Below are 23,123 nucleotides of genomic sequence, written 5' to 3'. Positions count from 1 at the left end.
AGGGTGTGGTGCTGTATATGTGAAACCCTCTCATCAATAATATTGCAAATCATGGTTCCTAAAAACAAACAAACAAACAAACAAAAACAAGCAGTTGACTGTTTGTATGGGTCTGTTTCCAGATTTCTGTTCTGTTCCACGAGTTTGGTCTCTCTTCTCTTACTAAACTTCAGTGATTTTGATGGAAACTCTAAAGCAGTGCCCATTGGACTAGACGCTAGCAGTGCTGGGGGGTCACCAGGTGGACCAGCTAGTCATGCTCAGTGAATGGCAAATTCAGGGCCGCTGTACTCCAGGCATCTGCCCCCACCCTGAGAGTCTCCACCCTCACCCAGCCACACTGTTTTGATGACAGTAGCTTTATAAGGAAGTTCTGAAGTCAAATAGTTTCAGTCTTTTCGCTTTTTCCTTCCGCCTCAGTATTGTGCTGGCCATTCTGGGGCTTTAGCTTCTGTAGAACTTAAAAGAATCATCTTGCTGATAGCCACAAATAAACTTGCTGAGATTTGTGTTATGACTATTAAATTGGTGGAACCAGTTTGTAAGAACGACAGTCTGATTATATTGTCTTCCTAACAGTGACTATGGAAAACTATTTTTTAATTTATTTAATCAGGAAGTTCCAGTTTTCCTCATCTATGTCTTGGACATTTTGTTAGATTTATACCTAAGCACCAACTTTTTTTTTGCACTAATGTGATTTTTTTAAAATTTCAAAGTCTATTGTTTATTGCTGGTGTTCGGAAAGTGATTAACTTTTGTATATTACCTTGTATTCTTCAACGTGGCCACAAATGTGCATTGTAATTATCTTCTGGACCATTTTTGATTTTCTGCACATTGATCCTGCCATCCATGAACAAAGCAGGTTTTAGTTTTCTTTCCAATCTGTCTTCTTGCCTTTTCTTGTCTTATTGCATTAGGCAACATTTCCAGTACGAATATCTAACAGGACTGATGTCACTCCTGGTCTTAGAGGAAAGCAGCAACTTCTCATCACTAAATATGGTGTTTGTGGCAGGGTTTGTATTGACTGGAGTTTGTGGGTGTTTGCTGTGGACAGAATTGTGTCCTGTCAAGATTTGTAGGTCGAAGCCCTAAGTGTTCAGTGTGTTTGGAGAGAGACTCTTTTCGAGTTGAGAAGGACGAAATGAAATGATAAGGTGGGCTCTGATCTGGTAAGGGAAGAGAAACCAAGGGCCTGCTGCCTCTTGAGAGCCCCCATGGGACATGCCCCCCCATGCAGGCGCCCACAAGCCCTGGAAGACACGTCACACCCCTCACCAGACTCTACTCTCCTTGTCTTGGATTTCCATCTTCTAGACGAGTAAGAAGGCATTTCTGTTGTTTGAGTTGTTCAGCCCATGATAATTGTTACGGTAGCCTCAGCATACACATACAGTCTTCTTCATGAGATTTTAAAAGATTTCTAGTTTGCCGAGTGATTCCTTATTATGAATGGGTTTGTTCTATGTTTTTCCTGTGCCTGATGATATATATGGTCGTGTTTCTCCACTGAAGTCAGTTCAGGTGACGGGTCACTTTCATTTTCCCTTCCCCTTGTCATTGTCACGATGTCCAGAGGTCAGACACCTGGGTCAGTGTGCCAGGGTCCCACCCAGGCTGTGCTGGGATCGCATTTGGTGGTGTGGGTAATGCCAGGATCAAACTCACGGGCTTGTGCGTGTCAGGCAGGTACTTTTCCATGGAGCCACATCCCTGGGCTTCTGAGTCTTGCTTTGTCAATTTTTAAATTTTTAAAAACACTTTTAGCTTTATTTCAACACCCTGACTTACAGAGTTGTTCATGGTACAGTCACTGCAGGCTTTTGATGTGCCAACCCCAGTTCCATCACCCGAGTGAGCTTCCCTCACCGTGTCCCATTTCCCAGCCGCGCCCCAAGCCTGCCCTGTTAGCAGGCGCAGAATAATTTGTTTTGTATTACTTGTTACAACCAAGAGGCTAAAGGAATTATCAAGGATACTTCAGCAAAAGAAAAATTTTGAAAATTGTTATATTTCTCTACAGGATTGTTAAATCTTTTTCTGAGGATTTACTAAGCTGTTTGTCACTAGTTGAACCTTCTGTGTTATTGTTAAACCAGCCTTTCACACATGGAATAAATTCCCCTTGATTGTATTGCATAATATTTTTAACACATTTTTTGGGGATTAGATTTGCAAATACTTTGTCTAGTATCTTTGCATCTGAGAGGTATGAGTCTGTAGTTTTCTTTGCTGAAAATCATTTACTCTTTCTTTTTACTCTCCTGGGATCACACTCCAGGCCTCACCGTCAGGGTCAGCATCCTGCCACTGAGCTGCACCCACAGCCCTTGACAGTTTTTCTTTTTTATCTGGTTTTGGACCTTGAGTAATGCTGGTTCCATAGACTGAGCTAGGAATTATTTCCTATGCTTCTATTTCTGAATGTGATTGTAGAGAACTGATGGAATCTCTCCCTCACATGATAGAAGGTGCCAGTGAACTCGCCAGGGCCAGGGCTTTCTGTTGCTGAAGTTAGTTATTACTGATTCCATTTTTTTGATAGATTTAAGCCTGTGTAGTTATGTATTTATTTTGCTGCGGGGGTCCACACCCAGTGATGCTCAGGAGCTTACTCTTGGCTCTGCACTAGGGAACCACTCCTGGTGGTGCTCCAGGACCATGTGTGGAGCTGGAGATGGAACCCGAGTTGGCTGCCCACTGGACTGTCTCTCTGCCCCCCAAAGCCTATTTATGTGAGTGTGGGAGATTGTGTCCGCCGGGAGCTGGTGTGGATCCCGAGTCCGTGAAGCTGTCGGAGAGCCATGTGCTCACAGGGTTCTTTGCTGCTGTCTTCCTCGGTCCTTGGAATCTACTTTCCCTTCTTCATCTCTGGCTTTAGTATCCTGTATCCTCTCTTTTCCCTTAGCCAGATGAAAAATATCAAACCTATTGATTTTTTTCTTTTTGTTGCTTTTGTCTCGGGATCACACCCAGTGGTGCTCAGGGGTCACTCCTGGCTCTGTACTCAGGGACCATACAGGATACCAGGGGTCAGGCTCAGCTCGTCCGGTGCAAGACAACTTCCTTCCTTGCTGGACTGTCACTCCAGCCCCAAGGCTATTGAATATTTCCCCCTGCAAACAAACAGTTTTGGTTTCATTGATTCTTCTCTATTAATTTTCTGTTTCCACTTTAATTGGTTTTTGTCTTTTCCAAAAACGTCTTTCCTTTTTGTTTAAATTAAAACATTTTTTTTAAATGTAGGAATAATGCTATTTATTCAACCACTGGTTAAGCTGACTGAAGCGGGCATGAACTTCACAAAAATGTCTTTTCTTGATCTTCCTTCGCACCTGGTTTCCTCTCTCACTTTCATTTCCCAGTGTGGAAGCCTACTATTTACTTTAAGTCTCCTTAATAGATGCACCAAATACTATAAATTTCCTTCTAAGCACTGTTTGTTCTGCATCCCACACACTTGACATTTTATTACACTTCACTTGTTATAATATTTTTAAAAATTATAACTTTGGTGCTGATGTAATGTGTGTCTTATTTGTAGGTGTGTTGTTTAATCCCCACATATCTGGAGTTTCTCTTTAGTTTCCCATTTTTCGTCTCCACTGCATGTTGGGGACACACTCCGAATTGTTACTGTTCCTGGAAACCCGTGTGTTTGTTGCGGGGCTACACCTGGCAGCTCAGGGCTAGCTGTTGTACTCAGGGCTCACTTCTGTGGGTGCCGAGGATTGAACCCCAGTCAGCCATGCGCAAAGCGAGTGCCTTACCTGCTGCAGTGTCGCTCCGACCCATCCAGTTCTTGGAAATTTGTAAGCTGTGTCTTCCAACCCCAGCTGTGGCCTGAGTGAGCTTCCCTGCATTCATGAGAGGAATCTGTGCCTGAGCTGAACCAAGTGCTCTTTGAGTGTTGCTGGTTTCCACGGCCCATGGTGTCGCTGACTCCCACTCTGTCCCACTGATTTTGTGCCGCTGACTCCGACCATTTCTGAGAGGGTTGTTGGATGCTCTGGCAAAGAGAAGCAGCTATTTCGCCTCGTAGATTCGACACATTCTTGTCAGGCGCATCAAGACACACCACGTCAAGCATTGGAAGATCTTGAAGAAACGTCCCATCGGCCGATGATAAGGGGTTGGTCCTGGACTGTCCAGCCTCAGGAGTCAATTTAGTCTGAAACCAAGAGTCACTGAGCCTCATTGGACTTTGTTATAGGGCCACATTGGAACATAGCGTGTCACTTGGTCAGGGACAGTCAGAGGAAGACCAGTGCCGTGCCCGGCAGTGCTTCTTCCACCTGTGTCCTGTGCTCTCTCACACCCATACTCTGTCAAACCGATGCTCTGTCATGTCCATGTCTGTGCTCTCTCACACCGTGCCCGTGCTCTCTCACCCCCGCCTTATCCTTGCTCCGCCGGTAGCACTATCTCCCAGCCCTCCTCTAATTGTGGATCTGGGCTGGGGTGCGTGGCTTTTCTCCATGCTTCATACGACGACATTTTTTCACCTTCCTGTGTGAAATAAAGAGCTTCCTGTAGAGAGGAGAGCAGAGAGAGTATCGTAAAGTTGAAAGCAAGACGATGCCCGGCCCGGCCCAGCCCAGGAGCAGCTCCTCCAGAATACTGAACCTTTCTGCTTCTCAGTGGCAGCGGAGGTCCACATGACTGAGGTTCCCTGCCTTACCCCTTGTGACTTCTGATTCAGTGGCAGTCCTGGTTGCCATCGTCCATTTTCAGAACTGTCACTTCCAGTGACTGTGCCCCTCGACAACCCCATGTTCCATGTCCCAGCCCCACTGGGTCCCTGAGCTGGTGACCCCTATATGCCTATGTGACTCAGGGGCTGCCTTTCCCTTGGGCCTCTCCTGCTGGGAAGGCGCCTGGTGTGGCAGGGGAGGGCAACGGGGGGGGGGGGGCGGGGAGCGAGGACACCATCTGAGATAGACCCTGGGCATAACAGGGCTTGTCCCGGGGCTGCTTACATGCCTGGGGACTGCCGGGACAGACGCGATGGCGGCATGATACGAGGTGACTTGGTGCTATTACTCAAGGAAACCCGCCTGTGGTGGAGAGTGTGTTTGTCATTAGCCATGCTTGGTCAGGATGCGTCCGTTCCGTTCACCAGCCTGCCATCTGCTCGCGGCTGTGCAGGAATGGAAGGGAGATCTCTTCTTTCTCGTGCCAGCCCACCGGAAAGGGCGCTTCCGGGGCATCTGGGAGGAGGACAGGGACTTGGGCTCTGTCCGGGCTCCCGGGCTCGTGGGCCTGAGTACCCCAAGGCAGGTGCAGGGTACGGGGGGCCTACAGGGACCCCCCGGCAATACCTATGCCTCAGGGGGTTGTATGTATGTGCGTGGTGAGTATGTGTGCCTGCATGTGTGTGCACCTGCGTGTGTGCTGACTCCATGCACATGTGTTTGCGTGTGTGTCTGTACATGTGGGCCTACATATGTCTGCTCCTGCCACTATGTGTGCCTATGCCCATCTGTGCGGCATAACCAGCTGCAGGGCCACACGTGTGTGTGTGTCCCTGTGTGCATGCACGCACATGTGTACCCACTTGTGTGCCCGCAAGTGTGTGCATGCAGGCAGTGTGGATCCACATGTGTGCTCATACATGTGCATGCATGCAGTGCGTATTCACATGAGTGCATACACTTCCAAGGGGTGCAGACCATGGGTGCCTGCTCGGTGCACGCACACCTCCCTCTCCTTCTTTGCTCTCTGTGGACAGGTCTGTTTCCTCAGGTTCTCCCTGCTTCTGGGGGATCACAGCCAGTTTCAGAAGCAGGGTCCAGCCTCCCCACTCCGGGCTGCCCTGTCTGGTCTTTGTGTGGCCAATCTCTGTGCAGTCACCACAGCTGCCCTGCTTTGTTTTTGGGCCACACCTGGCAGTGCTCAGGGATGACTCCTAACTCTGCTCAGGGATTGCTCCTGGTGGTGTTCAGGGGACCATATAGGGTGCTGGGATCGAACCCGGGTTGACTGAGTGTAAGGCAAGCACCCTCCCCGCTGTGCAAAGTCTCCAGTTCCTGCATTCCTTTCTTTGTCAGCCAGGTGAAAGGCTGACAGATCTTGCCATGAACTCATTGAGGGAAGAAGAAGGGTGGGAGGAAACCCCCAAACTCACTTATTTATCCAAAGGATCCCCTTGGCACTTAATATTATTAACATCCAGTGAAGCTAGTAGCTGTTTGGGGCCACACCTGGTGGTGCTCAGGGCTGACTCCTGGCTCTGCTCCCAGGAATCACTCCTGGAAGTGCTCAGGGGGCCATCTGGGGTGTCGGGGATTAAATCTGGGTCAGCTGAGTTGAAGGCCAAGGCCTTCCCTGCTGTGCTCTCTCCCCAGTAGTGAGGGAATTTTTTTTCCTTTTTGGGTCACACCCAGCGATTCACAGGGGTTACTCCTGGCTCTGCACTCAGAAGTTACACCTGGCAGTGCTCAGGGGACCATATGGGATGCTGCGAATCGAACCTAGGTTGACTGCATGCAAGGCAAATGCCCTACTTGCTGTGCTATTGCTCCAGCCCCAGTTGTGAGGGACTTAATTTGGAAAGTGTTCTTTGAGAATACACGGTAGCAGAATCCGTAAGACAGAACCTGGCTCTCAGTTCAACCTTTATGGGCTGAATTGAATCTCCTCCAAATTCCCGCGTGGAAGTTGAGCCCAGACACCTCAGCCCTTGAGCATGTGCAGAGTCAGGTTCCATAGGGTGCTGGGACAGCCTTGTCCAGGTGGAAGGGGGTGGGCAGAGATGCGAAGAGTGTGACGTGTGAGCGGGATTGCTGGACACAGGCCTGCGGGGCTCAGCCTTGTGGGCTGCCAGCTGGGTGGTCACAGTGGGAGCTCCGTGTGCCCTCCTGCTCTCCGGGGTAGCGGTGGGTGGCGCCTCAGGGACGCGGGAGGGCTGTCCTGGGCCTGATGGGGTTGCGTGAAGGCTCAGGGTGTGGCCACCATGCGACTGGTGTTGTGGCTGGGGCCCCTTTGGGCTGGCCACACCCTGTGCCAGCTGTCAGGGGGCTGTCACCCGGAAGACCAGGAGTTCCAGGCGGGTGGACAGGCTCCTCGCCTCCTGCCCCCGAGCCCCTAGGAGCCCACAGAGGGCAGACAGGGAAGCTGGGAAGGCCTGGCTGCGGCGTGGGGCTCATGTGAGACCTGTACCTGCCCAGCCCTGCCACAGGTGAGTCAGGCCCAGGGCCACTGGGAGCCCGAGATCTCAGCCCAAGGCACCTTTGCACCGCATCCCCCGTCTGCTGGGCGGAGTGTGAGGGATTTGCTGAGGCCACGTGTCAGCGCCCGTACACGGCTGGACCCTGCTGGCCGGGGCCCAGAGCAGCATGAGTGGTGGGGACCTGGTGGCTCGCGCCCCCCCTCTCGCCACCCCCCCCTCCCCCCGCCAGCCAGAGAGTTCAGGGCACCCAGAGAAGTCTCCGTGTTTGTTTAGCGTCACTTGATTTGATTTTGGTTTTGGGGGGGCGGGGTGTGTGTGTGTGTGTGTGTGTGTGTGTGTGTGTGTGTGGTCATCCTGGCTGTGCTCAGGACTTCCTCCTGAGTCCGTGCTGAGGACGCACTGCTGGCGGTGTCTAGGGACCATGTGTGGCGCTGGGGATAGAGTCTGGGTGGGGCTGTGTGCAAGGCACGTGAGCTCCCTTCTTGCTGTCTCTCTGGCCCAAGTGGCCTGGGGCAAGGCTTCAGGTTGGAACCGGAGTTGGGAGCACTGGAAATGGGGGTCGGCCTTGGATTCCCATGCAGCCACTCTCCTCAGTACCCTCGTCCCTGCTTCTCCCCAGCCAGGCCTTCCTGCCCTCCTGATGGCTGCCACAGTCCGGGTGTCTGGGCCCAGCCTTCCCGCCGCTGTCTCTACCCGCAGCCCGACCTCGCGGCCCGTTTCCTGCCCCCACACCTGAGAGGCTGCAGTGCCAAGCCCAGCCTCTTCGCGGCCCTCCTGCTCTGAGCAGCTCCAGGCAGATGCTGGGACCACAAGGTGGTCACAACTGGCCAGCCCTGGGCCTCTCAGGCCTGGCTCCCACGAAGCTGGGCTGGACACCAGTGGCCTGGCTGTCCTGGAGAGGAGGTGGACAGCGAAATCAGAACGATTTTTCATCACACTCTGCATATGCCGCTGGTGATTCACGCCCATTGATAGCAATTGTCTCCGGGCTGCGTGGCCATAGCACCAGGCCTCAGAGGTGCTCCTAGCCCAGTGCTCTCAGACACTGAACTTTTCTGGAGGGTGGGTGTTGTGAGTACTGGGGTGCTTGCTGCCCTGTGTCTGCGATATTGGGGGGCCCCAGCCCCTGGCCCATAGGCACTGATGCTCATGGGCAGGGCCTAGGGGATGCGGAGGCGGGTCCCTACCAGGACGGAGTTTTAGCACGTGGGTTCCCGCACCAGCCCCTCCATCGCCAGTGTCCACTGCTGAGGCTGCTGGCCCCACCCCACAGGGTTGAGGTAGGCAGGCAGGGAGAGGGAAGGGGGACTTCCAGGGAAGCGGGCGGCAGGGGGCGTAGACGGGACAGTGACAGGGAGACCTGAGGGGCCTGTCAGTGGTGTCTAGCTACAGGGGCCCCGACTGGCCGCCCGCTCTATGGTTAGGCTTGGGAACTAGGAAGCTGCTCCTCCCACCCTGCTCTGGTCCCTCCCCTCCCTCACTGTCCTCCCACTCCTGATCCCCTTTCCCCTCCCTCCTCCCTGTTGTTCTCCCTCCTGTCGTCCTCCCTTCTGCCGTCCTCCTTCCTGCCGTCCTCCCTCCTGCCGTCCTCCCTCCTGCCATCCTCCCTCCCTGCCGTCTTCCTTTCTGTCCTCCCTCCCTGCCGTCCTCCCTCCTGCTGTCCTCCTTCCTGCCATCCTCCCTCCTCCTGTCCTCCCTTCCTTCTCCTGTCATCCCTCCTGCCGCCCTCCCTCTGCTGTCCTCCCTCTGCTGTCCTCCCTCCTCCTATCTTCCCTCCCTCCTGCCATCCTCCCTCCCTGCTGTCCTCCCTTCCATCCTCCCTCCTGCTGTCCTGTCCTTCCTAGCTGACCTGAGGCGGCAGCTCCTTCACTGACCCCTGATGGGTGTTGGGGGGAGGACATCTGGGGCAGCTATTTCTAGAAGGTTCCTTAGGGAGGGGTCTCTGAGGTGCTTTCTCCAGGCCCCCAGGTTGGGCCTGTGAACCCTGGCACACTCGTGGCATGGGCGCCCCTCCACCTGCATGTGGACAAGCCTGGGAGGGCCGCGAGCCAGGGCCAGGCTCTGAGGGCCACTCTCCTGACTTCACCCTGCCGGCCACGGGAGGGCCCTGGGGCCACCGGGCAGCAGCTGGGACACTGCGTGGCCCTGTCCAGGGTGCACTGGGGTGAGGTGCTGTGGGGGAGAGGAGCCCGCTGTGATGGCCGCACAGCCCTCCTCTGTCTCTGCGTCCCTCTTGCTCAGGGGCAGCTGCCTGGGCCAGAGGCTCCTGCTTCCTGCACAGAATAAAGCTGGTGAGCGCTCAGGCGGTGTTCTAAGTCCAGTCGGCAGCACTCGCCACCAAGCTGAGGAAGGGTGCCGCTGCATTTGGTGTGACGTTGATTTTCTCCTATGCAGCCAACAGGAACATTTTTTCCCTGAAGCTCTATCTGGGAAGATTTGAGCAAAAAAAAAAAAAAAAAAAACAAAAAACAAAAAACAGTGCTCGCTGGGACTGGAGCAATAGTACAGCAGGGAGGAAACTTGCATGCGTGCGTCTGTCCTGGTGTGAACCTCAGCGCCTCTCAGGGTCCCCCAGGCTCGCCAAGGAGTGGCCTGGGTGCAGAGCCGGGAGTCAGCGCTGAGCACTGCCGGGTGTGGCTGGAAAATGAGGAAAGGAGGAAAGGGCTTCCCCTGGAGGTCTGCTCCTTCGGGCAGAGCACGCTCTCGGGGGCGGGTGCAAGGGCTGGAGCCACCCCACACTGTGGGGCTCCAGAGTCATGCTCTGTGCTCCTCCTGCCCCTCCCTTTCACCCCCCACCCCCCTGGGCTAGTCCTGAGGCCTGAGGCTGTGGTCGAGAATCGGCGGGGCCGGTGCTGGGGCCCGGCCAGTGCCGAGAGCCTACCCCGTCCCTGCTGCCACAGTCCCTGTCGTTCCCCTTGGTACCCTCAGGGGTGCTCAGCGCCGTTGTGTGTGGCCTTGATGTCCCGCTGTGGGCTCCAGCCTCTGCCCAAAGCCTGGTCCTGGCCCTCCAATGCTCACTGCACATCTCCCGTGAGTCCCGGCATGGGCGGCACTGACCGCCAGGAGCTGCTGCTTGCCCTGCCCTGGGGCCCCGGGGGCCGCAGGGTGTGATCGAGCCCAGAGGCGGGGGTGGGGGGCACAGGTGAGGGGTGGCGGGAGAGAAGGCAGGCGCTGCGTGAGTCTCACGGCTGTCTCTCCCGCAGGGGCGCATTCTCCGTGGTGCGCCGTTGCGTGAAGCTCTGCACCGGCCATGAGTACGCGGCTAAGATCATCAACACGAAGAAGCTGTCAGCCAGAGGTAGGGTGGGGCTGGACCAGGCCTGGGCCTCCTGTGGGGGGAGGGGCACCCCCTCTGGCGGTCAGGCTTGTCTCCCTTGGGCTGTGGGTGCAGGTTCCTGGCCAAGCAGGCCTGGTCTTTTCTCCTGGGTCTGAGTGTCCCGGGCCTCCGCCTCCCTCCCTCCCTCCTTCCCTCCCTCCCTCCCTCTGCCCTCTGCCCTCCCTCTTCCCTCCCCCCCCCCCCCCCCCGTCTCTCCTCCCTTCCGTCCTCTCTTCCCTTCCCTCTCCCTTCCCTTCCCTTCCCTCTTCCCTCCCCTCCTCTGGACCTTGGTTTTCCCAGCCATCAAATGGGTGTGAAAATCATTTTTACTTTAGGGGGCGTTGGGAGGCAAAGGAATTGGGTGGCTGTTCCTGCCAGAGTGGGACCCCTGCCCCCCGGCCCCACTTTTCTCTTCCCTCCTGCCAGACACCTGCTAGCCTCAGATGCTCGCTCTCTAGACGGTCCTTGTCCTGCCCCCAGCTCAGCCCCCTGCCCCCAGCACGGCTGACATTTCCCCAGGAGCTGCTTGGCCTGTGAGGCAAGTCAAGCTGTCAGACTTCTGCCTCCCTGGGCACCTGTAGAGTCTCTCACACCACAGAGAACCCCCACTACCCTCCCCCTCCATCCCTCAGGGTCTGGCTGGACAGAACCTGCAGCTCCTCCCACACCTCTGCCTGTCTGCACTGCCCCTGCCTCTTTTTAGTAGCTCCTCCTCACCCCAGGGCCTTTGCATGTGCCTCCTTCTGGGAAATGCTGTGCCCAGACTTGGTACCTGCCCCACCTGTGTTGACAACCTTCCTCAGACCCTGTTTCTATTTCATGGCCTTCTCGGCTGCCAGGCTGGTATTGTGTTTCCAGCATATTCCCTGGGGCAGGCGCTCCACACAGTCCTAAGCTGGTGCACCTGTGGGCTGGTGCTTGTGTGAGGCTGAGGCTGGAGGGGGAGCCCAGGGCAGGGCTCGGGGGAAGGGCCCAGGGCAGGGTGCTGTGAGTCTGGGGTCCAGGGCAGGGCTACTGCAAGACTGGGGGGTGTAGCCCTTGGTCTCTCCTGGCGTCCAGGTGGTCCATGCCCGGGAGCATCTCTGTGGGAAGCAGGCGGGATGGCCTGGAGTTTCCTGCTTGGGCTCTGACAGGTTCTCTCTGTGATAGAGCAGTCTCCTGCTGTGCCCCGGGGCTCTTCCCAGGCCTGTCGAGGTGTGTCTTGGGCAGCAGCCAGGGGGCTCTGTGACTGCTGGGGACTGCCCGTGGCATCTCCAGAACAGCGCACTTCTTGGAAGGGAACAAAACTGGGCAGGCGGAGGCTGGGACAGGTGGTGTGGAGGGGCTGCACCCACCACTGGGCCCAAGCTCAGACCAGGAGGCGGGGTATGGGGCGTCCCTTAGAGGCCCAGGAAGCACAAGGAGGGTGTCTGGCACCCACACAAAGCGCCCACCCCCCCGCCACCATCTCCGTGGCTGAAAGTCTTGGCCACCAGGACACTACAGAGCACGCATGGCTCAAGCCCAAGGCTGCGGCGTGCAAGAGGAAGAATTTAAAATTTAATAGTTAATTAAATAGAAGATTGTGAGACATTCAGTCTGAGTGTTCTGAATAATTGGAAATTGTCAGGCAGCTGTTAACAAAGGCAGTTAGAGGGAAATTAATCATCAGGGTCAGAGGGGTCAGGTAGTCGAAAAAAAAGTTTCTGTGGCAGCCCCCCCCCCCCCAACCCCCCAGCTGGCTGGCGACCTAGGTGACCGTTGGCAGGGCAGTTATGTTTTTTTTCGGGGGGGGGGTCATATCCAACGATGCTCAGGGGTTATTCCTGGCTCTGCACTCAGGAATTACTTCCGCCGGTGCTCGGGGGACCACACGGGATGCTGGGAATTGAGCCCGGGTTGACCATGTGCAAGGCAAACGCCCTACCCGCTGTGCTGTCGCTCCGGTCCCCACGCGAGGCAGTTATGCACCTCTGCAGGGCTGGGGCACTGTGGTGTGTTGGTGAGCAGGGCGATTTTTGCCAGCCAGGTAGCAGGGGTCCTGAACATGACCCCAGCTGGGCTGAATATGGGTGGGAATGTGTGGCCCAGCCAAAGCACCCTCAGCACCATCTGCTTTTCCGGTGCTTTCAGCAACCTCACGTTCCGATGGGCAAAGGATCCCACTTCACAGCACAGAAAAGCTTCTGGAAGCTGCATGGACCCTGAGGTGTGAGGTGTGCAGTATGTGGTGTGGTGTGTGAGGAATGCTGTAGGAAGTGTGAAGTATGTGGTGTGTGTTTTGTGCTGTGAAATACGTGATGTGAGGTGTGTGGTGTGAGGTGTGCGGTGTGAGGTGTGCAGTGTGCCGTGTGCAGTGTGAGGTGTGTGGTGTGAGGTGTGCAGTGTGTGGTATAAGGTGTGTGGTGTGAGGTGTGCGGTATGCGGTGTGCAGTGTATGGTGTGCAGCGTACGGTGTGTGGTGTGAGATATAAGATGTGTGGTGTGAAGTATGTGGTGTGAAATGTGCATTGTGTGATGTGAGGTGTGTGGTGTGCGGTGTGAGGTATGTGGTATGAGGTGTGCAGCGTGAGGTGTACAGTGTGCAGTATGAGGTCTGTGGTGTGCAGTGTGAGGTGTGCGGTGTGTGGTGTGAGGTGTGAGGCATGAGGTAAGGTGTGTGGTGTGAGGTGTGCGGTGTGCGGTATGAGGTGTGCGGTGTGTGGTGTCAGGTATAAGGTGTGCAGTGTGAAGTGTGTGGTGTGAGGTATGTGGTGTGTGATGTGAGGTGTGAGGTATGCGGTGTGAGGTGTGCGGTGTGTAGTGTGAGGTGTGCGGTGTGTGGTATGAGGTGTGAGGTGTGTGGTGTGTGGTGTGTGGTGTGAGGTATAAGGTGTGCAGTGTGAAGTGTGTGGTGTGAGGTATGTGGTGTGTGATGTGAGGTGTGAGGTATGCGGTGTGAGGTGTGCGGTGTGTAGTGTGAGGTGTGCGGTGTGCGGTATGAGGTGTGAGGTGTGCGGTGTGTGGTGTGAGGTATAAGGTGTGCAGTGTGAAGTGTGTGGTGTGAGGTACGTGGTGTGTGATGTGAGGTGTGAGGTATGCGGTGTGTGGTGTGAGATGTGCGGTGTGAGGTGTGCAGTGTGTGGTGTGAGGTGTGCAGTGTGAGGTATGTGGTGTGTGATGTGAGGTGTGAGGTAGGTGGTGTGAGGTGTGCGGTGTGCCGCGTGAGGTGTGAGGCATGAGGTAAGGTGTGTGGTTTGAGCGTGCTTGTGCAGGCTGTGATGAGCAGGGCATACGGTGCCCTGGCGGCTCTGACTCGCACCCGTAGGAAGCCCTGAGTGTGGGGAGGGTGAGGCAGGGGTGCAGCGGATACCTCAGGGCGTGCTATTCCCGTGTTTCCCTCCCTGATGGGGCAGCAGCTGAGGAGAGAGGAGGGCCAGCCTCCCTTCCTGCTCCTGGGTGTGAGGGGATGCCTGTGCCCATCCCTCGGGGCCTACACTTGGGCTGAGTCTGAGACCTGTCTCAAACCTGCAAAGGGACCATTGCCCCTAGGGTGTGGCCCCTAGTCTGGTCAGAGATGCCCACTGAACTGTGCAGCTGGCTCATAGCAGGCAGAACAGCTTTCCTCTCCCCTCTCCCCTCTTCCAGCCTCCCCTCTTCTTCCTTCCCTTTCCTCCCCTCCCTTCTCTCTTCTCCCTGTCTTCTTCCATCCTCTCCCCATCCCCCCGCAGTCCCAGGTGCCCAAACAGTGTTGGGGTCCCATTTCAGGTAGGTCACCGTCCCTCAGGTCAGGGCCTCAGGAGCGTGCCTGGGGACTGAGAATGGCCCCAGCTCCAGGCGTTTACGTGGACGCGTCTTTCTTCTGGATTCTGTTCCTGGACCCGAGTTTGTGGGAAGGGAGCAAGAGGGACGCAGGGGGTCTTGCATCCCAGCTCTGGGTGGGGTGAGGGGAGCCTGTGGACTGGACTCGGTTGGGGGGGGGCACTTTCTTTGCTTCAACTAGCCAGCGACGCCCAGCGAAAATAGCCGCATGCTCCCTCAGCTGCATGGTGAGGCGTCTGGTGCTTCTAAAATGTCATTTCTCGCAGACATTTTCTGTTGTATCTGGCAATGCCGAGTAGCTCTCTTGAGAAGACAGACGTTTGTAATTAAAAAGCTGTAGCCAGATGGGCCAAGTCGAAGCTCCTAGAATGGGGGGTCCTGTGGAGGAGTCGGGGTGGGGTGAAGGCCAGGCCGAGTGGTGGGGTCCCGAGGGGTACTCCCTCCCTCTGCTTTGTGGTCACATTTGTGAGGAGATGGCAGCTGGGCAGGGCCATTCAGCTTGCAGGTTCTGAGGTGCAGCTGCCCTGTGGACACTTGGGGCCTGGCAGACTGGGTCCAAGGCCAGGCCCTCCAGGGGTGACAGTCCCCTGACCCCATGAGGTGATCAGCCCCCAAGAGGTGCACTGGTGTGGGGCTGTCATGATGATGGGGAGCAGGTGCCCTGAGATCTGAAGTAATGAGAGCAAATTTCCCCAAAATCAGAGGTGATGACAGTACCCCTAGATTAAAGATGACAAGAGTAAGAATCCCGGAGCTCCGAGGTGATGGGGAGCAGGTACTCCTGAGCTCGGAGGAGATGTGGAGTTGGTACCCTTGAGATCCGAGGTGATGAGAGTAAGTACCCCTGGGATCTGAGCTGGGATGTCATCTTGGTGTCACCTCCAGAGTTTAGGGCCACACTTTGCGTGCAGTGGGTCCAGCGAGCCCTGGGAAGGGGCCAGCAGCGCGTTCTGCAAACTCAACTCAGCTGAGTGGGTGAGGGGACACACTAGGGTCCTCCCCGGAGCCTGGGGCCACGTGGTGCTTTGGTTCTCTGTCGCCCAGGTCTGGAAAATCCAAGAGCGGGGTGGGGTGGGGGACCAGGGGCTTGTTCAGGTGCCCCGCTGACACCACACAGGCCAGCAGGACGTGTGGGCACAGGTGGTACCCTGTGGGCAGCCGCGCCAGCTGCTCCGCGCCTCTCACCCCGAAGCCTTGTCTGGCCTTGTCTGTCCCCTCAGTGGTGAGTGCTGCCCAGGGGGTCCCCGCACCGGGGTCCAAGCTCAGAGTCAGGTGGGATTGCAGGGGTGTCTGTAAGGAACGAGGGAGCGGTGGTGCGGGGCCCAGTGGGGGGGCATGAGGGGCTCAGCTGGGCTGCAGGAGGGGGCTAGTGTCTGGGCCTCAGCCTGGACCGGGGACATGCTGGGCTGGGCTGGATTGGGCTTGAATCGGGGCCGACTGGACCGACCTGGACTGATGTCGGCTCGGCTGGCCCGGATTGGGCTGGCCCGGCCTGGCCTGACCTGGGGCGGGGGCAGGGAGCTCCCTGGACAGGGGCAGGGGCAGGAGCAAGAGAAACCCCGAGGCTTCTCAGAGGGCTGTGGGTGCCCATGGTGCCGGGGTGGCACCGGGGTCCAGACCGTGGACGCCGTGTTGGGCTGTGCGGCCTCAGCCGCTCTGCTCTGGTCTCGGAGAGAGATGCATCTCTCTCCTGCCCCACGTGCACAGGGTGGGGTTGGGGCCCTGGGGGCGAGCAGGGGGCTGGAGGAGGTGTGGTGAGGGCCTCTCTGACAGGCTGAGGAGCGTCTCCCCCACAGCGGGATCAGAGCTGGGCGGTCCAGGCGCCCTCAGCCGAGCCTGTGTGGGCTGAGCTGTCAATACATGGGGGTGTCACTGCGGAGGCCCAACCAGAACTTTCCAGGGGCATCCGGACTGCAGGGCGGGAGGTCCTGGGGACCCTCTTGTCTCAGTCCTAAAGGTCAGGCCGGGTCGGGCTGCTCCCCCCCACACAGTCGCCTCCCCCAGGATCCCCGTCTACCTGGTGGCGTCCCAGCCCGGAGCCCTCCTTGATTTGGGGGTGCAGCGTCAGCTGTGGGGTGGGCACACGCCCTGGTGGGCTGGTGTCACGCGGCTGTGAGCTAATTGCTGGTTGCCACAGAACCTTTGAAAAGAAGCCGCGCCCAGCTGGGGGAGCCCCCTCTGTGCTCAACCAGGGCTGCGTGACTAAGAGCCAGGGGGAGCCCGGCACAGGAGCACTGAGCGCGCAGCCCAGAGGCCCCTCAGGGACGCCCGGGACCACTGGCCCCAGTTACCCCTCTCTCATCCCCATGACCCCCACTCCACTTGCTCAGCCTGAGAGTGGGCCGGACAGTAGCTGCCAGCTGACCCCCTGGAGTCTCTGCAAGTAGGGACTGCAGCAGAGATGGCTCTCGGGGGCCCCCTTCTGTGCCCTTAATCACCTCCCGTGTGGCCACACTGCCTGCTCTAGGCTGGCCCACTGACCCGGTGCTCAGCTGCTGCCTCCCACTGCCCAGCCCCGCGAGACGTGGGCACGGCCTGGGACGCCCTGGCTGGTCTGTGCTGAGACGGGCCTGTGTATCCACATGACTGGCCTACTCTCCTCCCAAGTTCCTGGGCCTGTTCCACGAACAGCAGGGCCCACCACGGCCAGCTCCGGGACGCGGGAGTCTCAGCCAGCTCCGGAATATGGATTCTAAACCAGCTCTGGGATGCGAGATTCTAAACCAGCTCTGGGATGTGGGATTCTGACCCAGATTCAGGATGCGGAACTCTGACCCAGCTCAGGCACGCGGGATTCTGGCCTAGCACCTGAGCTGCAGACATGTCCTGCCCCACCCTTGAGACTGAGTGCGTGATGTAGCTCACTGTTGGCTCCTAAGATTACAGAAAGTTCCCTCCGGCCTGTGATGGGCAGGAGGGGAAGGCCCCCAGAGGGACGTGTCCAGCGACAGTATGGTGATGTGTCCTGGCAGGGTCAGCTGTCCTGCGGTGCAACTGCTGTGAGCTGCGTGGCACTAGCCCTGTCCGGATGCCCTGGCTTCTGGTGGAGTCTGCAGACGCGTGGACCGTGGCCTCAACCCCCCACTTGCCCCAGACCCTGCCCAGGAGCTGCCAGCCCGGAGCAGGCCCAGATGCCCAGCACCTCTTGGTGGGACCCTGGGTATCTGACATAGCGCCCCACATGCCCTGATCCCCTGGTGGCATTTGGTGGGCCCCCGGCCATGCCCTCCGCTGCAGGGTGCGTCATGAGCACCGCCCGCCTGCCCAGGCAGAGAAGACACCCACACCTCCTCTTGGTGGTGGGGTGGTTGGCTCTGGGAGGGATGTCGTGGGGGTTCCCCACTCCCGGAGGTGACCTTGGAAGGGCCTGTCTTCTGCCTTCTGTCTCTGTGCCTTGGTGTCCTTCTGTGGGTGACAGCTCTGCTGCTGCTCCTCCTGGCAGCTGGCGAGGGGCCAGGCTTCCTCCCACATCCCCCCGTCCCCCTTCCCGCCCCGGGGCCCCTCCTTCCCTCGGCCTGAGCCACCAGGAGAGGAGGCAGGGGACACTGGGCCGGGAGGGCAGAGGCTGTGGGGGTTTGGGATGGGGGAGCAGGGCCTGGGGGCATGCGCCCCATAAGGCTGTGGCCAGAACTCCCTGGGGGCTGTATGCCCACGACTCTCGCTCAGCCCAGCTGGGGTCCCCTCTTGTGACAGAGCCGTGGGGGTACTGTGTGTGTGAGTATATATGATGTGTGTGAGAGTGTGGTGTGTGTATGAGTGCGTATTCTGTGCGTGAGTATATATGGGGGGTGTGTGCATGGTATGTGAGCGTGTGAGTATATAAGGTGTGTGTGGGTGTGTATTGTGTGTATGGTGTGTGTATATGAGTGTTTATTTTGTGTGTTTGTATGGTGTGTGAGTGTGTGAGTTTGTATGGTGTGTGTGTATGGTTTGTGTGTGTGAGTATATGAGTGTATATGGTGTGTGTATGGTCTGTGTAGTGAATGTGTGTGGTGTATGGGTGCAGGAGTGTGTATGGTGTGTATGTATGGTGTGTGGTGTGTGTGAGTGTGTGTATGAGTGTCTATGATGTGTGTGGAGTATGTGTGTGTATCGTGTGTGTGTACGGTTTGTGTGTGAGTGTATATGGTGTGAGTGTGTGACTCTGTTCTGTATGTATGGTGTATGTGAGTGCGTATGAGTGTGTATTGTGTGTGAGTGTGTGTATGGTGTGGGTGACATGTATGTATGGTGTGTGCATGGTTTGAGTGTGAGTGTGTGAGTGTATATGGTGTGTGGTGTGTGTATGGTGTGCGGGAATGTGTATGATGTATGTATGGTGTGTGGTGTATGTGGTGTGAGTATGTATATGGTGTGTGTATGGTGTGTGTTTGGGGGTGTATGTGTGAGTGTGTATGGTGTGTGTGAATGTGTGAGTGTGCGTGGTGTGAGTCTGTGATGTGTATGGTGTGTGTATATGTGGTGTGTGTCTGTGGTGTATGTATGGTATGTGTGTGTGTGTGGTATGTGGGTCAGTGTATGTGATGTGTATTGTGTGTGTGTATGATGTATGTGTGGTGTGCATATGGTGTGTGTGTATCTGTGTTGTGTGTGAGTGTGTGGGTGTGTAACTGTGCATGGTGAGTGGGTCAGTGTGTGTGGTGTGGTATAGTATGTGTGTCAGTGTGTATGGTATAATGGTGTGTGTGGGGTGTGTGGGTCAGTGCGTGTGGTGTGTGTGTGGTATGTGCGTAGTGTGTGTGTGTGTGTGGTGTGTCCCCTTGCCCCCCATCCCCTCCTGGGCTCCCCCTCCCACAGAGTGTCTTGGGCTCCGCTTTTCACCCCAGCAAGTTTTCTGAGCCCTGCAGCAATCTGCGTGCCCACCTCTGGCAGAATCAATCTTTTTTTTTTTTCTTTTTGGGTCACACCTGGCGTTGCACAGGGGTTATTCCTGGCTCTGCACTCAAGAATTACTCCTGGCAGCGCTCAGGGGACATATGGGATGCTGGGAATCAAACTCAGGTCGGCCGCGTGCAAGGCAAACGCCCTACCCGCTGTGCTATTGCTCCAGCCCCTGGCAGAATCAATCTTAAATAAATAAAAGAATGTTTTTGTCTAACTATGAAAGTGAAACGAGATCCTTGGAAAAGTTCTGGGAAATTGAAGAATGAAATGAAGTGGCCTAGAGCCCTTCCGTGTACCCCCAGGGATTTCCTGCCGTAGGGCGAGATGGGGGCCATGAGGTCTGGGGGGCACTGGGCAGGGCAGGGTGTCCAGGGCCCTTTCTCAGTCCCCTCACTGTCCCCGGCGGAGATCTGGGGCGTGGAGCTGTGCACGTGCCTGCCATCCATGAGAGTTCTGGCCGCAGTCAGCCATTTTACCCGTAAGCCTGCCGGTCTCCCCTGCCGGCCTGTGCGGGCCCCTCAGGCAGGCCCTGTCATCTTAGGGCAGTGGGGATCACTGGGGGAGCCCCAGAGTTTGGACAGGACCTGGCATGGGCCCAGCCTCTGTGTCCAGTTCACTGTGTGGCCTGGGCTTGTGTGAGCCTAGGTCCTTGTTCTGCAAGCTAGGGTTTTCGCCTGGCAGCTGGGCACAAGGGACACTTGAGGCTTCGGAGAAAGGCTGTGTAGACGGACGGTGCAGGAGGATCTGTGAGTGCCTGCAGCTTCTCTCCAGCTTGAAAACGTTCCGAACACCAAGCGGATACTCTGAGGGCCCGAGAGTGCATAGTGGGGCGGCACTTGCCTGGCATGGGCTGACCCGCCACCCAATATGTCCCCCAAGCCTGCCAGGAGTAATTCCTGAGTGCAGAGCCAGGGGGAAGCCCTGAATACTGGCAGGTGTGGCCCAAAACAAAACAATAAATAGCATACAAGAAAATACTCGGGGTGCTGGAGAGATAGCACAGCGGGTAGGGCGTTTGGCTGGCACCCGGCTGACCCAGATTTGATCCCCGGCACTCAGTATGGTCCCCCAAGCCCTGCCGGAAGTGAGCCCTGAGTGCAGAACCAGGAGAAACCCCTGAGATTCGTTGGGTGTGGCACAAAAAAAAGAGAAAGAAAAGAACACCCGATGAGAGGAGGAAACCAGTGGGCAGATGGGAACCCCCCACCTTCTGCTAGAGTCAGGCCTGTCAGATCAGCGGCACCAGTGGCTAGTGTGTTTTTCTTTTCTTTTCTTTCTTTCTTTTTTTTTTCTTTTTGGGTCACACCCGGCAATGCACAGGGGTTACTCCTGGCTCATGCACTCAGGAATTACTCCTGGCAGTGCTCAGGGGACCATATGGGATGCTGGGAATCGAACCCGCGTCGGCCGCGAGTAAGGCAAACGCCCTACCCACTGTGCTATCACTCCAGCCCCAACCAGCCAGTGTGTTTTTGACTTTGGCTGAGGCAGGCAGTAGTGGAAGCCGTGCTGGGACCCCCTTCTGCCCGGCAGCTGAGGCTGGCTGTGGGCAATACCCCCCTCATGGGCACACAGCATCCTCGGCACTGCCGGGCTCGGTGCTGGGCAGGGGCAGGAGGCTCTGTCCACACGGCCCCCTCCGGGGTGCTCCTGGCCTGTGCCTGGGCCTGGGGTACCTGATGGGACCAGGCAGGGAAGGAGTTGTGCGCATGGTGCAGCTTAGCCCTGGGTGCCCGGGTGGCCCCCGAGGCTCCTGTCTGCAGGCCGACCCCAGTTCCAGCTGTGCTGACCCCGCAGCAGAGGGAGCACAGCTGAGCTGGTCCCCTTTCTGCTGCCACTCCTGGGGCTCCCGGGGAGTCAGGGACCTGTGTGAGGCCGTGAGAGTGTTTCCGGGGCCCCAAGCTGCTCCAGCTGCAGGTGTTGGTGCTGGGACCAGCATCCTCCGCCCCCTGGCATCCAAGCGTGTGGCCCCAGGTGCTGTTCCAGGGTGGGCTTCCTGTGTCCAAGGCTTCCTTTTGGCCTTTGTGGGTGCTGGGGGGCATGTCAGGGGCTGTATTCTGCGCTACACATTGAGCCACATTCTGCTCTCTCTGGCTGTTCTATCCTAAAGGTTGCCAAGGTTTTTTGGTTTTTTTTTTTTTTTGCTTTTTGGGTCACACCTGGCGATGCTCAGGGGTTACTCCTGACTCTGCACTCAGGAATCATTCCTGGAGGTGCTCGGGGGACCATATGGGATGCTGGGAATCGAACCTGGATCGGTCGTGTGCAAGGCAAACGCCTTACCCGCTGTGCTATCTCTCCAGCCCCTTGTTTTTATTTTGTTGTTGTTGTTTATTTTTTTAAAAATTTGTTGTTTTAGGGGCTGGAGTGATAGCACAGCGTGTAGGGCGTTTGCCTTGCACACAGCCAACATGGCCAACCCAGGTTCGATTCCCAGCATCCCATATGGTCCCCCGAGCACCACCAGGAGTAATTCCTGAGTGCATGAGCCAGGAATAACCCCTGAGCATCGCCGGGAGTGACCCAAAACGCAAAAAAAAAAATTGTTGTTTTAGTCACCATAAAATTACGAAGTTATTTATGATGGGCTTAAGACACACATTGTTTCAGCCTGTCCTTCACCGGTGCCCACTGCCCTCCACCAATTTCCCCTCCTCTGTCCCCTTGTCTCCCGCTTACCAGTCTGCCTTAGGGGGACACCCCCCCCCCCCCCACACACACACACAAAACCCGGGATCCAGAGATAGCTCTCGGAACAGGAGAAACTAGCCAAAACTCATCCAACAGGGGGTTGACACCCAAGGCGCATAAGGCACTAGCTTACAAGTGAAAAACATTCAACCCCATCAAAAAATGGGGAGAACAGAAACTCCCTCAGAGAGAAATACAAGGCCACAAGTCCCCGGAGAGACACTCTGGCCCTCATGTTGCCAGGTGTGGATTGTCACTCTCTCCACCAGCTTTTAACGTCTTCCGGCACCTTCGTTGGTTGGCCGGCTGCTCAGGGTGGGAGGAGGGTGTGTGGGTGTTTGATCCTGTGTCTCTGCACTGTGCCTTAGACAGCGTGATGGGACCCAGCTGTTGGCAGATGTGTGAGTGGGTGTGGGGGCCCAGTTGTGCCCTCTCTCCTTACCCCTTGCTGGGGCCCATGCTCCCCGGAGCGCTGGCTGTGAGCAGCACCTGCGGTCTCCCTGCAGCCGTCTCCAGCCACGGAGGCAGCGTCAGCGGGAAGCTGCAGACTAAGGGATGGGCAGAGGCAAGTCTGAAGCACTGGCCCTGCCGCCTGCCGCCTTTTCTCTTGTTGGTCACTTGGGCTTTGAGTCACAGGAACCCTCTGCCTGCCCTCACCTCCCGGTGTACACGGCAACTCCTACAGTGTCCTCGTGTTTCTGCTGCCGGGAACGGCACTGGGAGGGCCAGGCAGCACCCCGGAGGGGGCCATGTGGACAGAGCCTCCAGCCCCTTCCCAGCACTGAGCCCAGGAGGATGCTGTGTGCCCGTGAGGGGGGCATTGGCCACAGCCAGCCGCAGCTGCCCGGCAGAAGGGGGTCCCAGCACGGCTTCCACTACCGCCCGCCTCAGCCAAAGTCGAAAACACACTGGCCACTGGTGCCGCTGGGGGTTGATCTGACAGGCCTGACTCTAGCAGAAGGCGGGGTGCGCCCCTCTGCCCACTGGCTTCCTCCTCTCATTGGGTGTTCTTTTTATTCTCTTGGTTTTTTGTGCCACACCCAACTATATTCAGTAATACTCCTGGCTCTGTGCTAGGGGCTCACTCCTGGCAGTGCTCAGGGCTCCCTCCTGGCTCTGGGTTCAGGGCGCACTCCTGACTCTGTGCTCAGGGCTCACTCCTGGGTCTGGGCTCAGGTTCACTCCTGGGTCTGGGCTCAGGGCTCACTCCTGGCTCTGTGCTCAGGGCTCACTCCCAGTAGGGCGCGGGAGATCATCTGGAGGGCTTGGGAGGCC

At 56.9% G+C, this 23,123-nt stretch overlaps 1 protein-coding gene across 5 annotated transcripts in view; it reads left to right on the top strand.

Annotated features, from left to right (window-relative positions):
• The window catches only part of CAMK2B (calcium/calmodulin dependent protein kinase II beta), a 69,551-nt gene that overhangs the window by 19,178 nt on the left and 27,250 nt on the right, over positions 1-23,123 (top strand). For all 5 annotated transcript variants that reach the window (XM_056113472.1, XM_056113471.1, XM_056113470.1 and 2 more), the window contains exon 2: positions 10,381-10,475. In XM_056113472.1, coding sequence (XP_055969447.1) covers positions 10,381-10,475 — 95 coding nt within the window. The remainder of the gene's footprint in view (positions 1-10,380; positions 10,476-23,123) is intronic.

Source organism: Sorex fumeus, unplaced genomic scaffold, assembly GCF_029834395.1.
Source record: "Sorex fumeus unplaced genomic scaffold, SorFum_2.1 ptg000020l, whole genome shotgun sequence".
NCBI classification, from domain to species: domain Eukaryota; kingdom Metazoa; phylum Chordata; class Mammalia; order Eulipotyphla; family Soricidae; genus Sorex; species Sorex fumeus.
The sequence above is the reverse complement of the archived record's forward strand: the minus strand, read 5'-3'. Positions and strand labels throughout refer to the sequence as shown.